The 13417-nt window shown below is 62.6% G+C and overlaps 6 protein-coding genes across 6 annotated transcripts in view, besides 7 other annotated features; all 6 read right to left on the bottom strand.

Moving 5' to 3' along the window:
• The window catches only part of Tco025E_03363 (uncharacterized protein), a gene marked incomplete at both ends in the record, with an annotated part of 4434 nt that extends 738 nt beyond the window's left edge, over positions 1-3696 (bottom strand). Inside the window, one exon of the mRNA XM_029370282.1 lies at positions 1-3696. This exon is cut by the window's left edge and continues 738 nt beyond it. Coding sequence (XP_029229555.1) covers positions 1-3696 — 3696 coding nt within the window.
• Positions 3697-3776: 80 nt separating this feature from the next.
• Positions 3777-3812: a microsatellite.
• A 289-nt stretch (positions 3813-4101) lies between these two features.
• On the bottom strand, positions 4102-5175 carry Tco025E_03364 (uncharacterized protein; the record flags this gene model as incomplete). Its single annotated transcript, XM_029370283.1, has 1 exon — positions 4102-5175. One exon carries the CDS (start codon positions 5173-5175, stop codon positions 4102-4104), a length of 1074 nt encoding a protein of 357 aa, XP_029229556.1.
• A 52-nt stretch (positions 5176-5227) lies between these two features.
• Positions 5228-5256: a microsatellite.
• Positions 5257-5305: 49 nt separating this feature from the next.
• Positions 5306-5339: a microsatellite.
• A 147-nt stretch (positions 5340-5486) lies between these two features.
• Positions 5487-5525: a microsatellite.
• Positions 5526-6088: 563 nt separating this feature from the next.
• Positions 6089-7990, bottom strand: Tco025E_03365 (putative leucine-rich repeat protein (LRRP); the record flags this gene model as incomplete). The annotated part of the gene is made up of 1 exon (XM_029370284.1): positions 6089-7990. One exon carries the CDS (start codon positions 7988-7990, stop codon positions 6089-6091), a length of 1902 nt encoding a protein of 633 aa, XP_029229557.1.
• A 4-nt stretch (positions 7991-7994) lies between these two features.
• Positions 7995-8040: a microsatellite.
• A 113-nt stretch (positions 8041-8153) lies between these two features.
• Positions 8154-8202: a microsatellite.
• A 293-nt stretch (positions 8203-8495) lies between these two features.
• Tco025E_03366 (putative splicing factor 3B subunit 1) lies at positions 8496-11858 on the bottom strand (the record flags this gene model as incomplete). Its single annotated transcript, XM_029370285.1, has 1 exon — positions 8496-11858. The coding sequence occupies one exon, from the start codon at positions 11856-11858 to the stop codon at positions 8496-8498; it is 3363 nt and encodes a 1120-aa protein (XP_029229558.1).
• Positions 11859-12093: 235 nt separating this feature from the next.
• Positions 12094-12138: a microsatellite.
• A 92-nt stretch (positions 12139-12230) lies between these two features.
• Tco025E_03367 (uncharacterized protein) lies at positions 12231-12677 on the bottom strand (the record flags this gene model as incomplete). Its single annotated transcript, XM_029370286.1, has 1 exon — positions 12231-12677. One exon carries the CDS (start codon positions 12675-12677, stop codon positions 12231-12233), a length of 447 nt encoding a protein of 148 aa, XP_029229559.1.
• Positions 12678-13013: 336 nt separating this feature from the next.
• Positions 13014-13417, bottom strand: Tco025E_03368 (small subunit ribosomal protein S17e; the record flags this gene model as incomplete). Its single annotated transcript, XM_029370287.1, has 1 exon — positions 13014-13417. A coding segment is annotated over one exon (404 nt), but the record flags the coding sequence as incomplete, so codon positions are not given.

Here is a 13417-nt window from a genome sequence, read left to right on the forward strand (position 1 = left end):
CTCCGCCTCGACCGCAGTAGGCTCACACTCCTCCGTCGCCACGAGAGGCGCAGGCTCCTCCGCCTCGACCGCAGTAGGCTCACACTCCTCCGTCGCCACGAGAGGCGCAGGCTCCTCCGCCTCGACCGCAGTAGGCTCACACTCCTCCGTCGCCACGAGAGGCGCAGGCTCCTCCGCCTCGACCGCAGTAGGCTCACACTCCTCCGACGCCACAAGAGGCGCAGGCTCAGCTGGCCGCGGCTCGACAGGAGCACCCCTGGCACGGCGCATGCCCATTTCTGCTATGATGGCGGCGTAGGACGATCGCATTGCCGCTTCCCGCTTCCTCTTGTGCTCCTCGTCGTCCTCCTCCAACTCGAGACGGCGAGCCGCAACGCGCCGCGGATTCAAAATTTTGGCCCGCACCAGGGATTGGATCATTGTCGCAAAGACGTGCAATGTCTCTATATTTATCTTCTGCTGATCGTAGTACGCCCGCGAGAAACGGAGTTGCTGCACGTACTCGTAGGCAGCGTGGCGGCGCCAAGCGCACTGGATGCCCCGTGCGCAACGGTTCAAAAACGCCGGCGTGGGCCGCAGAGTCAGCCCCTCACGCAACAGCCTCTGACGCGCAAGAAACATGCGTGCAACGGACTGAATGCGGATGACAGCCGTGAGCTGGCGCTGCCACTCCTGCTGTAGACGATGCTTGTCGCCTTGGCTAAGCCGCAGCCAATCGGACTGACGACGTGCCTTGTACGCATTCCAGGCCCTCTGAATGCGAGACGAAAAGACGTGACGGTCTTTTCGCATAAAGGCGAGGAACTCCGCCCGCGACCGTCGACCGCTATACATGCGCCAAGTGGCTTGAATTTTGGAGGCACTGTAGTGCATCAGCTGACCCATCATGCGCCTCTCCTCCTCAAACGCCGCCTCGGCCTTTTCGGTCTGCAGCAGGCGTCGCCCCACGTGGCGACGGTAGGCGCGCTGGATAACACGAGCCTGATGATGCAGCCGCTGCAACTCGGCCCACAGCTCCGCCCGCACGCGCGAGGCAAGCCAGCGGCGAGCGGCACATTGGATACGGAGAACAGCGTCCATCACCTCCTCCCGCCGACGCCGCAGCGCGCGGGACGCCTGCCGCTCCTCCCGCAGGAGCTGCAGGCATCGTTGCCCGCGCTTTTTCAGCACAATGCGCAGAAGAAAGCGTCGGATAATGTGCGTAAATTTCCGTTGGCGTGCGAGCTCCACGCGGCAGTGGAAGCCGCGGAGCACCGAGAGTATATTTATGACGCAGAGCTCCACGTTTGGGAGGTGCTTGATGCGCTCCCACTCCGCAGTAAACTTTTGCTCCGTCGCCTGCAGGTACGCCGCGACCTCGCGTTGCCGGCGCGTCACAATGGCCTTGCACGCCCGCAGCAGCAGGACGTTTTTCCACCATCGCTGAATCGGGCGCGCCGCCGCTGTGTGCCTGGCTATCCGCCGCTGCTCCTCCAGGCGAAAGCGGACGCGTGCCTCTCTCGCCCGCATCCTTCCCCGGTGCCCTCTCCACACACGTTGAATGTTCAGGGTTGCCGCCACCGTCTGGCGCAGCCAGGCCCACGCCAGGCACATACGCCAGAAGGACTGTAGACGCACAGCAGCGGCGTTTCTCCGGCGTACTTCCAGCATGGCGGCAATGAGTCGCTTGAGTGACGCCACCGTCCGTTTCCCGGTCTCCTCAACGCCTCTTTTGTGATACAGGTAGGACTGAACACGCGTCACCCGCTGCACCAGAACGCGATGTGCGCGGAGCTCCTTCTTCAGTAGTATGGGCGCTCTCGTGGCACAGTAGTTGCGGAAGGCGTACTGAATCATCTCGGCGGCCTCGCGCCTGCGCATGACCTCCTGCACCAGTGGAAGGCGTCGGTGGTACTCGCGACGGTCCACGACGCCGCGCCAGAAACTCTGTATCGTCACAACCGCGCCTTCTTTTCGCTCAAACTCCTCGTCCGGGAGAAGTCGCGAGAGGTGGCGCAGCTTCCTGTCCATGATTCGCATGTATTCTTCAGGGCCCGGAGACGCCAGCCCGCTCTCGGGGGCGACGCTCTCACGAAAGCTCCTGCCTCCCAGCGACTCCCGAAACTCGGCCACGGCGGAGGCCGCAGTCGACGCCGCAGTCCCCACCTCCTCCCCGAGCTCCCGCACAAGCCGGCGCAGCTCCCTCCTCAGGTGCTTGTAGCAGTTGAACGCCGGCTTCGGCACGAAGGTGATGATGGGTGGCGTCCCCGGCCTTGTGACAAAGTCTATGCCGAAGAGGTCGTCCTCGCGCAACGGCGTCGCGGCGCGCTCCTTTCGGAGTGACTCCAGCACCGCACTCGTCAGTGCCGGTGGGGACTCGGAGCCTGCCTTCGCCCTGGCTCCCTTATTGCCCTTGGGGTGTGAGGCGGGGCCGCCCTGCAAGGAAGACTGCCGCCGCTGTGCTGAGGCTCGCCTGCCCTGGGCGCCGGAGGACTGCCGCCGCCCCACCGAGCGCCGCCGCTTGTCTTTGATCGGCGGCAGCCGGACGGACCTCTGGGAGTCGGGCGACCGTCCACGGGACGAAAACTGGGCGACGTAGTTCGCGAGCCTCGGCGGCGTCTGCATCTTCTCCGCCCGCTCCAGCAAGACAATAAAGAGGGAGTCCGTCACGAGCGACAAGTCGTCGTGGAGCATTGGCAGCCGCGGCGGCTCAGTTTCGCTCATCATCGTCGCGCTGCTGCCATCCCTGGCCGTCGCCAGTCGCCGGTTGCAGCGAATGGCAAGCATGCTCCTCGGCTCCAGGTAACGCTGGGCACAGCAGACGGCGAGCTGGCAGTGGTACTTCTCCACGTCCGGCAGCCTGCACCAGGCGGCGAGGGCGGCGACAAGGTGGTGGCACATGATGGCATGCGTGGCAACGCCCTTGCGGTACGCCTTGAGGAGGGACAAGGCCCCGGGACAATCCGCGAGGTCGATGCGCAGGCACGCCTCCACCAACTCGCTGCAGCAGGCAACGAAGTTGCTGGCGAGGTCAAACCGCTGCACGGACACCATAAGCACGGCCAGGTTGTACAGCACCGCGGTGGCGAACGCCGCCCCCTGCTCCCGAAGGGCCTGCTGAAGCGTCTGCACGACGAGCTCTGGGGACTCACCCGAAGTGTGCTGCAGAACGGCCTTGTTGGTCAGCGTTGCCCCAACAAGGTGCTTGCGAAGTGAGGGAAAGGTGGCAAACTCGTCCTTTCTCCACGGGAAACGCTTCTTGGACGGCAACTCCAATAAATGCAGCGATTTGTCAAAGAAAAACTGAACCCTCTCGCTCGGAATCGCCGTCTGCATGCGACGGATGGCCTCTTGATTGGCAACCACCACAATGGCCTGGACGCGCTGCCACAGCGGCCGCCCCTTTCGCGGTGAGAGTGCCCCGCCACGACGAATCGAGATGACTCTGAGCAGGTTGTCCAGCGTCTCCTCCGCGTTCTCCCCGCAGAGGTGCCAAAGCGCCTCCTCCAAGACGAGCTCCGCATCCCGCTGCACCCGCCTCTGCTGCACGGGTGGTGGTAGGAGCGAGGAGCGCGAGGCACTGCTGCGGCGACGCGCGCCCTGAACGCCGGGGACCTGCATCGTGGCCCTGGAGGGCGCCGTCCCGTTCAGACTCACCGACGGCCGCGTGCTCTTACGACGGAAGCCAACCGCACTCCGCGGACTTGTGGCGTTCATCCCCACCCGCCCCTAAGCTCCGTGCTGTGGTGTGTTTCGCACTGCCTCGGCTTCCGCTTACCCCCAACACTCACCTGAGCAAAATAAAAATAAAACACAAAAAAAAAATATATATATATAGGAGTTAAAAAAAACCCTACTTACTCGTGCGTGTATTTGTGTGTCGTGTTTGTTGGCGCAATCAACGAGGATAGAGCGGAAAAGGAACACACGCATACGTAGCGACGTGTATACAAAGTAGGCAGCGGCACACACGGGCACACACACATACATAGGAAGAGAGGAAAAGAAAAAGGGGGGAGAGAAGTCGTGCATGCAGGTTATTCCCTGCAGCGCGTGTCGTGTCCGCCGCCGTTGCGCAGGTGCGTGCGGGATTAGAGGGGCTGCGGCCGGTTAGTTGCCCCTTTAGCGGTGCGGGGGGTTCCAACTCCACTGCGCCACCTCAATCGCCATGGTGGCCAGCGCGCCGTGGTCGTGCGTCGCGCTGAGCCACTCCGGCGGGACCCGGCGCACCCCCAGCCGGGCGCCGAGCAGCCCGCCAACGAGGAGGCTCCGCTGAGAGACGGGCCCGCCCAGCCGAATTGCCATCCGCACGCCGTCTGCGAAGGAGCGGGCGCGCCTCGCCACGACGAGGGCCTCGCGCGCCACACAGACGTCGCGCGCGAGAGGACGGGCTGGAAAGGGCGCGGCCGCGGGGCCCGCGGCGCCGGCGTCGGGCACCTGCGACAGCAGCGCGTCCTGCGGCCAGGCAGGCGCAAAGGAGGCGAGATCGTCGGGAAACAAGTCCGCCGTCCCCGGCGGCGCTACGATGGCGGCGTTGCGGAGCGGATCAGGGTTGCTCTGCAGGCAGCGAAGCGCGACGCCGAGCGCAGAGAAGGCGTACGCCCGCACAGCGCCGCGCGCCGCCGTCGCCGCACCCGCGGCCGGGGGCTCCGTGAGGAAGTCGATAAACGGCGCCGCGTACGCACGCAGCGTCGCGTCGTCCGTCCAGGGGTAAATCACCGGCAGGGACAAAACAACCCCCAACACGTTCAGCAGCGAGGCATGCTCAGCCGCGAAACACTGCGGGTGCGCGCGGGCGACGGAAACCCAACTGTCCTTCACGTAACTCACGGGAAAATCCCCTCGCGCGGCGGCCATGACGCGGAGAAGCCGCTGCAGGAGCAGGCAGGTGTAGGAGTGGTGCCGCAGCGCGCCCGTCGGCGGCGGAGACGAAGAAGGGTGCGGAGGGCCGGCCAGCGCAAACGCAAGCGACTCCTCCTCAGCGCCGCCGCCGCTGTGCAACGTCGCCTGCCTTTTCTCGAACTCGGCGATCTCTTCGGCGGAGCACCCGTCCAGCCCACGCGCCGCCGCATCCGCAACCACGGCGCCGATGAGAAGCCCGGTCTGCCGCTGCTGGATGTCGCTGAGCTGCTTCAGGCTGTTCTCGTAGAAGTTGGTGACCCGCGGAACGGGGTTGTGGCTCAGCGTCGCCACCATTCTTTTCCTCCTGCGCGCTGGCTTTGGTGCGTCAAAGGGCCTCCGACCGCCTCGCACGCACGCTCTCGCACGCACGCAGGCCCAAAGAAGCGCCTTCTCGCCGCGCTTCTGTCTTGTGGTCGCTGCTCCCACAAACAAACAAACCAAAAAAAAACGCACACACACGCGTGAACTGCCGCTGCAAAAAAAAGAAAAAAAAGTAGCATCAGTAAGAGAAGAAGGGGAATATATGCAAAAGTAGGCCGCCAGGGCGCAGAAGGCTGGCAAGGGTAAAAACAAAAACAAAGAAGAGTACCACACACCAGCGAAGCCACACAACCTCCACACACACACACGCACGCACGCACACAGAAATAAGGAGCGCAGGCCAACCCGCCACTCAGACGCGCAAGCACGCGCACACACCACAACCCGTAGAAAAGAAGCAGAATCGGTGGGTGTCACCGGCACCTGAGCGCGTGGTGAATGGAATGGGAGGAGGGTACCACATATACAAAAACAAAACAAAAATGATACAATCATAACAGAAGGTGATCGCCTCAGTGGGAAGGAGGGAGGGGGTGTCGTGTCAATCCCCCTCACCCACTTTTTTCTTCTTCTTCTGAAATGGCCCAACAGGACACACCAACACACGACGGCCACTTGCGCGGTACTTGCAAGCCCCTGGAAGATCCGTTCACACACCTCTGCGCATTCACCGTGTGTCCGTTAAATACCCCAAAAAAAACGTGGCGCCACAGACAGCGATGTCGCTTCGTCCTGCGCATGTGTGTGTGCGTGTGTATATAATATAATAATAATATTTATGTGCGCGCCTTTTTTTTTTCATGTTGATTTGCTTCGTTTTGTTTCCTCCCCTCCTTTCGCTGCCGCGCGGGTGTGAGGCCACGCTGTCTCGAAGTGTGTGCGGTTCCTACTCAACGGAGGGCGTGGCTCGCGAGGCGGTGTACGTGGAGACGATCTCGTCCATCGCCTTCTCGGGGTCGGCGTACCGCTCCAGCCGCTGCCGCCGCCGGCTCTGCTCCATAAGCGCCTGCATCTCCGCGACGGTGCGGCGCAGTTCCACAACCTCCGCTTGCAGGAGACGCAGCCCCAGTGTTTTTGCACGGCGCCGCATAAGCCGCAGGCGGCCCAGGTACCCGCGACACGCGCGTTGTATCAGAACCACCTCCGGGCGCAAGGAGTCTACAAACTCGTCGTAGAGCTTCTTGAGACGGCTCCACTTCCTCCGATCAACGTGGCCGCGGTAGTACTTTTGAATCGTTACGGCGGCGGCGCGGCGGCGCTGGTTCAGCATGCCACGAAGCTCCCCCATCAGACCCCACATCTGACGCACCTGGGAGTCCAACGCTCGCACCTGCTTCACCAGCACCGCCTGCTCACTAGGGTCGCTGCCGTTGCTGTTGTTGTTGTCTCGGTGCGCCTCGCCCCTACTCACAATCGCCGTCGCCGTCGGCTGCAGCGGTTGTCGAGCCCACCCCTGCCTACGAAACGCGCGGCGCAGGTTACTTCTAATGCGTGCGCAGCTCTCCTGCACGGGCGCTGGGAGGCGCTGGCGTGTGAGAAACCCACGCACGTACTTTTGCAGCACGACGGTGGCAAACATGCGTCGCGTCATGCTCTCCTTCCACAGCACCTCCATCACGTTTGAGAGCTGCTTCAGTTTCTTTTGCATCATCGGCAAAACTGTCATGGCGGACTGCGGCCGCAGCGAACTCTCGCCGGCGGCTGCGGCGGCCACGCTGGGGGCGCTTGACACGTTTGGCAGGCGCGTCGCCGTGCCTCCCAGCGAGGAGGACAACGATGCGCCCGTCTCTCGCGAGGAAGCCGCAGGCTGCTCCATCTTCGTTCCCGGCATGACGTCGGCGGTGTGCCGCCCGCCATGCGCCTGCGGGAGCGCAAACTTCTGCAGGTACGACTCCAGCTGCAGCTCCTGGTGGCTGTTCATCAATGCTATGGCCTCGTGGCTAAGCTCGCCGTGCTGCCGGAACATCACCGCCGCCGTCTGCCGCTCCTCCGGGGTGAGGGGGACGTCGTCGACGGTCTCCAGCTGCGGCAGAATCCAGAGCAGCCAGGGCCGCACTGGGCACCCCTTGGCGACGGCGCCGTTGTGCATGCAGGGGTTTCCGCGGACCGCCAGCTCCTTGAGGGTTTCCGCCAGCACCGTAAGGGGAAGGAGGTCCTGCAGGGTCCGCAGTGCATTACAGGCCACCGACAAGGAGGTGAGCGCCACGAGCGGGAGGCGGTTCTCAAGGTCCGTGAAGCACTCAATACGGTTGTGCTCCAGGTGCAGCTCCTCCAGCAGAGGCATGCAGCGGAAGTCGGGGACGTCGATGAGCTGATTGTGGGACAGGTTCAGCACCGTGAGCTCATCCAGCGTCACGGCGTCGAGGTCGTCATCCTCCTCTGGCGCCTCCGTCACTCTGCCGTGAAGCGGCATGTCGAGGTCAATGAGGCGGAGTTCGTTATGCGAGAAGTCGCAGCGCCGCAGGTACCGCAGCCGGCGCAGGATGGAAGTCGAGTGTGCGTCTAGCACACGCAGTGAATTGTGACTCAGATCAAGAAACTCCAGGAAAGCAAAGGCCTCTAAACCCTGCAGTGTGCTCAGGCAATTGTACGACGCCGTCAGCGACGTGACGTGCTGCAGCGCCACCACCAACGGGGTGGAGATGCTCAGCGTGGTGAGGTTGTTGTACTGCGCCTTGAGCGCGCCGATCTTCTGCCTCTGCCCGGTGTACGCGACGGCCTTCAGCAGCTCCTGGATGTCGTCCAGGGCGGTGTGCTCGCCCGGCGCCTTTGAGACGTCGAGAAGCATGCGAGTGTGTGTGTGTGTGAGTGTCTGTTGTGTGTGTGCGTGCGTGTGTGCAGTAGCCTTCGTCGCCCTCCTACTGCGGTGCCGCGCCCACAAACACACGAACGCACGCACGAGAAGCCATTGATAAACAAAAACAAAAAAAAGAGAGAGAGGAGGAAAATAAAGCAACAGCGCCAGGAAACAAAAAAAAACAGCAACGGCAACTGCAATAGTAGTAGTAGTAATATAAAATAAACAAACAGCAGCCGAGGGGGTGAGGCGACGGAAGGCTAACGACGGTGGAAGAAGGAGGGACGTGGGGAAGGCGGCGTGAAACGACGCAGTTTTGTGTTTCTCCCTCCAGTTCTGGTTGCTGATACTTAACCCCCTCGGGGCAGACGAAGAAGAAACAAAAAAAACGCGAAGAAGAGAAAAAAAAAGGAGAAGGCAAAAATCAGGAAGTGTGCGGCGGAACGGCGGCACTCGCCACGCAGACAGACACACAGGGAGCTCCACCGCCCGCTTCCTACAGGATCACCTCGAGTTCGTGGCGGGCGGGTAGACGCTCGTCGGCGTCGCCCACGCTGGGGTAGCACGGCACGAGCGCCTCCGGGCTCACGATGTAAATCATGTTGTACGTCCGCCGGTAGATGTCCCGCACTTTCTTCGCCGGGTGAAAAAGTCCCTGCAGCAGGTACTGCAACAGCCTGGCGGACCCCACCACGAGGAGGGCCGCCTCGTAGAAGCTCACGACGGCGGTGACCATCTTGAGCCGCTCCTCGCTAATCTTCGACTCATTCCGCGAGAGCAGCTCCACGATGTTCGGGTGAATAAAGTTGAGGAAGTGAATCACCACCTCCTCAAACCCGTCGTTGCCGGCCACCGCCATCGTGATCGCCCGACAGGCCTCGACGGCCATGCGGCGGTGCTGGATCTCCGTCTCCGTGAGGGCGCGCAGGAGCAGTGGGATGAGCGGGTAGACGTACTCCTTCCCCACGGCCCCAATGGCCTCAAACACGTACCGAATTGCCTTCAGCACGGCGTGCTGCACAATCGTCGCCACCTGCTCCCCCTCGCTTATCTTGTACTCGTTAAGTATGTAGGGGATAACGGTGAAGGGGCCGCACTCACGGGCAATGGCCGCCAACGCCACGGCGGTGCAGATGCGAATCTTGCGCTTGTCCTGCTTGAAGTTATCGACGAGCTCGAGAATGATGGCGAAGGGGCGAATCTTCTGGGCAATGACGCCAAACGTCCGGGTGCAGGCCCGACGGGTCTCACGGCGATCGGCGTCCAGGAGCTCAAAGAGCCCTTTGGTGGCTAATTCCTGCAGCTGAATGGCATCCACGTCCTCGTCGCAGTTCGTCGCGATCTCCTCAATAAGTAAGATGGTGTTCAGCTGCACGTTACTGTTGCGGTTGCGGATGATGTACGTCAGCTTCTTCAGCAGCTCCTTGACAGACGGCTGGTACTTCGCCGCCCCAAGCTCCAGCAAAATGGCACGCGTAGCCTTTATGTTTGCACTCATCACGGCCGCCTCATCGTCCTCCAGGCGGTCAAAGAGGCTGCGTCCGAGATCCTGCAGGAAAAGTATCCCCTCCGCCTCCTTCACGGTGTGTGCGATGCGGGCGGCCAGCTCCGCCGCCTGCATGCGAATCATTCCCGGCATGTCACGACGACTCTTGATGAGGTCAAACACCTGCCGCAGGTACCGCTTCAGCCGCTTTCCAAGCGAGTTGCAGATGACGGCGAGGCCCTCCAGCACCACGCGGTTGAGGCCACTCTCGTCCTGCTTCACCGCGGCGATGGCGCCGTCCAGCAGCAGAGCGACAAGAGTGTCGGGAACCCCAACCGTCCCAACCGCCCGCACCACGCGTCGCACGGTGTCGATGACCATGCGCTGAAAGTGCTCATTCTCGTCCTTCATGTCCTGCACCAGGTGCTGCAGGATCTCGGTGCTGCCGAGCTTTTTCGAGAGCGCCACGGTCGTCTCCACCAGGGCGGCCGCCGTCTTGCGCTCCGCAGCCACGCGACGCACGGACCAAAAACCGTCAAAGAAGGGCTTTAATATGACGTCGCGAATAAAGTTTGCCGTGACACCCTCTGCGGAAACGCACTGCCGCACCACCTGCAGCAAGACACGACGGTGCTCATCCTCCGGCGTGTTGAACTGATTCACCAGGGTGGGCATCATGTCGGAGGTGTACTTCTGCGCGTCGTACGGCGCCATGAGCGGAACCAGTGAACCAAAGGCACGCACAAACGGTCCTGCGGTGCTGCCGATGCCACGCTTGCACTCCTCCCGCACGATATGCACCAGTGGCGTTAACTCCTCGATGCCGTAGGGGTGGGTCGCGTCTGCCACGTGCGCAAGGGCGTTGGCGGCCTCACGCTTGACGCGTGGCTCATCCCGCAGCAGCTTTTCAAAGATGGGCACCAGCTCCACCAGCTCGCCGGTGATGGCGTGCATGAGGATGGACGCCAACTCCGTGATGGCGCGCGCCGACGTCTGCCGCGCCAGCGCGACCGGGGAGAGAGACATGCCGTGGATGATCTGCAGCGCCGTCGCCGGCCCCACCGCGTACCCCACGATGGCCACCACCTTCGCCGTGTGCCGGCGCACGCCGTTCTCTGCGTGCGCAAAGTCCTCCTTGATCGCCTCAAACACCGCCTCGTAGCCGACCACGCGGGTGAGGAGCGCGAGGACGTCTTTGCCATCCTCCCGCACAGCAGCCTCCTGGGCGGAGAGGAGGACCTCCATCATGTGCACAATCTCCTTTGTGGAGCTCCGCACCTCCTTCTGCAGCCGCGAAATCACGCCCTTGACAAGGTCCACAAAATAGTGCTGCTCCTGCAAATCAAGACTGCTGGATCGCCACACGTGAAACGTGAATTGAAAGAGTGGCTCACTACCAAAGACACGCGCCTTATCTAGCAAGAATCGCATGGCAATACGACGCTGGTTTGTGTCGCCGTTCTTAATCCTGAAAAGATTCTTCATGAGAAGGTACGACGGCAGCACCTCATCGGGGATGGGATTGACATTATGGTACTTGAGAAGCATCTCAAACACCGGGGCATCCTGCGGCTTCATCTGCGGCATCCCCTCCCCCAGGCTCTCTGGAATGTCGTAGGTGACGGCCGCCGCGGCGTCACTGCCTTGGTTCACCACAAACACATCCAGCGACTTGCTGGCGAGCTCGTAGAAGTTTGGCTCCTCCGGCGGTGGCGGGTTGTAGTCCGCAGGCGCCTCCACGAGCTTGAACTCGGGCGGGAGAATGGAGTCAAGGTACTCCTCCGTCAGCCGCCTGTTCTTCATCCGCCACTGCACCTCCAGCTTCCGCGCCTGCGCCTCAATGTTGGCCGTGATGGCCGACTGCGAGTCCCCGCCGGCGAAGCGTGACTGCACCGGCGTGGTCCCCTCAAATTGGAGGTTTGGGGTAACGCCGAACGCCATGCCCGCCGCCGGCGTCACCCCGCCAAACATCGGAGTGGCGCCGCCAAACATCGGGGTGGTGCCGCCAAACATCGGAGTGGCGCCGCCAAACGTCGGGGTGGCGCCGCCTCCTGCGCCAAACGTCGGTGTCTGCCCGCCCTGCCCTCGCATTGTCGGGGTCCTAACGGAGTCCACCGTGTAGGCGCTCGGCGTCGGGGTCGAGTGGCCGCGCCACGCTGAGAGCTCGGCGCTCACGAGAACCTTCGGCGTGTCCCCGCCCAACTGACGCGGGGTGCCGGCGCCCCAACGGGAGGACGTCGGCAGCGGCACCGGGGCACCCGACGCCGTCTCCCAGCGGTGCGTCTTCAGCGTGGGCTCGCTGTTTCCCTCTTCCTCCGCCATCTTCTTCCTCGCGGTGGTTTCCTTCTTCTCGCTTCTTCGCTCTGCATTCATTGCGCCAACGCGTGCGTGTGTGTATGTGTGGAGGAAAAGGCGGGAGAAACAAGACGGACGTTGGACGCAAGGCCCACCACAGGCAGGGGGCACACGCGCACACGGCACACAACACTCCCTGCAAGCTAGTGTGGCGAACTACGCCTCCAGACCGGCGGCCGCAGTGAGGCCTGCAGAAGCCGCAATGCAGCAAAGGAGAAGAAAACCGCTCCAAAGGGAAGCCGCAAAGGCGGAAACACAACAACAAACGAGCAAAAAGAACACTCACACACACACACACGGCTCGCGGGACGCACAACTCCGGTCACTCGGCTCCCCTCCAATACCCTACGCTCCGGCCGAGGCACGGGGAGGGGGAGGAGAGGGGCACAGTCACGTCCAGACGGCCGTTGAGAGCAGGTAGTCTATGAGCACCTGCGGGTACTTCTCCCGCATCACCTCCAGCGGCACGGTGTCCACGAGGACTTTGTTGAACTGCACCCGGACGTAAATGTGTCGCTTGGAAGCACCTCCCGCGGCCTCCCCACGCCGCCCGCCAAGAACTTCATTGGCCGACACCGCCTCCGACTCTTCCTGCCCGCTCTCGACTTGTTTCGTGACTCCGTCGCCTCCCCCCGCGCTTGCCGCGCCAGGCTCGCCTGTCGGGCGGCGGGAGCAGTAGATGCCGATCACCTTCACGTTAAGAACTCCGTTGGTGCTGAACGCGGGCGGCGGCGTGGCGCTCTCGCCGGCGCCGAGGCCCGCCGTGTGCCGCGCGTACGGGTGCCGCGGGAAGACCTTCGGCAGCACCCGCAGCTCCGCGAGATCCGACTCCCGCATGCCGCTTCGCCTGCTGCACCTCCCCACGCCTCCCTCTGCCCGCCGGTGTGCGGTGCGGGCAACGCGGCCAGAGGATAGAGAGAAGGAGAGAGCGAGCAAACACATACACACAAAAAAAAAAGCGGGCGGGATACGTCGCAAGCAAACACTCAAAGCAGCGGCAGGCGCCTCCAGAAGGAAGAGGGGGAGGGGGCAAGCAGCGCAGAAACGCGGCACGGGTTTTATGCTTTATTACTTTGCGAAGTAACTCGCCTAACGGAAAAGAAAAAAAAATTATAAAGTAGAGATCGGCCAGCAAAAAAAATCACACCAACAGAGATGCATGCACGCACCTGCTCACTTGCGGAACGGCGGGCGGCGGCCACCCTTCTTGTTGGCGGGGACCGCAACGGGCGCGAGCGTGACGTGGCGCGGCAGTCCAGTCTCCATGCGCTTCAGCATGCTGAGCGTCTGCTTGTCGACGTGCACGCCGTCCTGGATGGCCTGGTCGACGTGCGACACCTCCGGCACGTAGTCCATGCGCCGCTCGCGCTCCTCCTCCTGCAGCCTCAGCGAGATGCCGCGGACCGGGCCGCGGGCGAGGCGCTTCATGATGTGCGTCGCGTAGCCGGCGATTTTGTTCTTCAGCTTCTTGGAGCGGGCGATGGTGACGTCCATGACGAGGCGCTTGTTCTGGTAGAAGTCCTTGTTCAGCTTGGTGAAGTACTTCTCCACCAGCTGCTTCGACGCGCGCTTCACCG

This window comes from Trypanosoma conorhini (genome assembly GCF_003719485.1).
Source record: "Trypanosoma conorhini strain 025E chromosome Unknown Tco_14.4_contig_00150, whole genome shotgun sequence".
NCBI classification, from domain to species: domain Eukaryota; phylum Euglenozoa; class Kinetoplastea; order Trypanosomatida; family Trypanosomatidae; genus Trypanosoma; species Trypanosoma conorhini.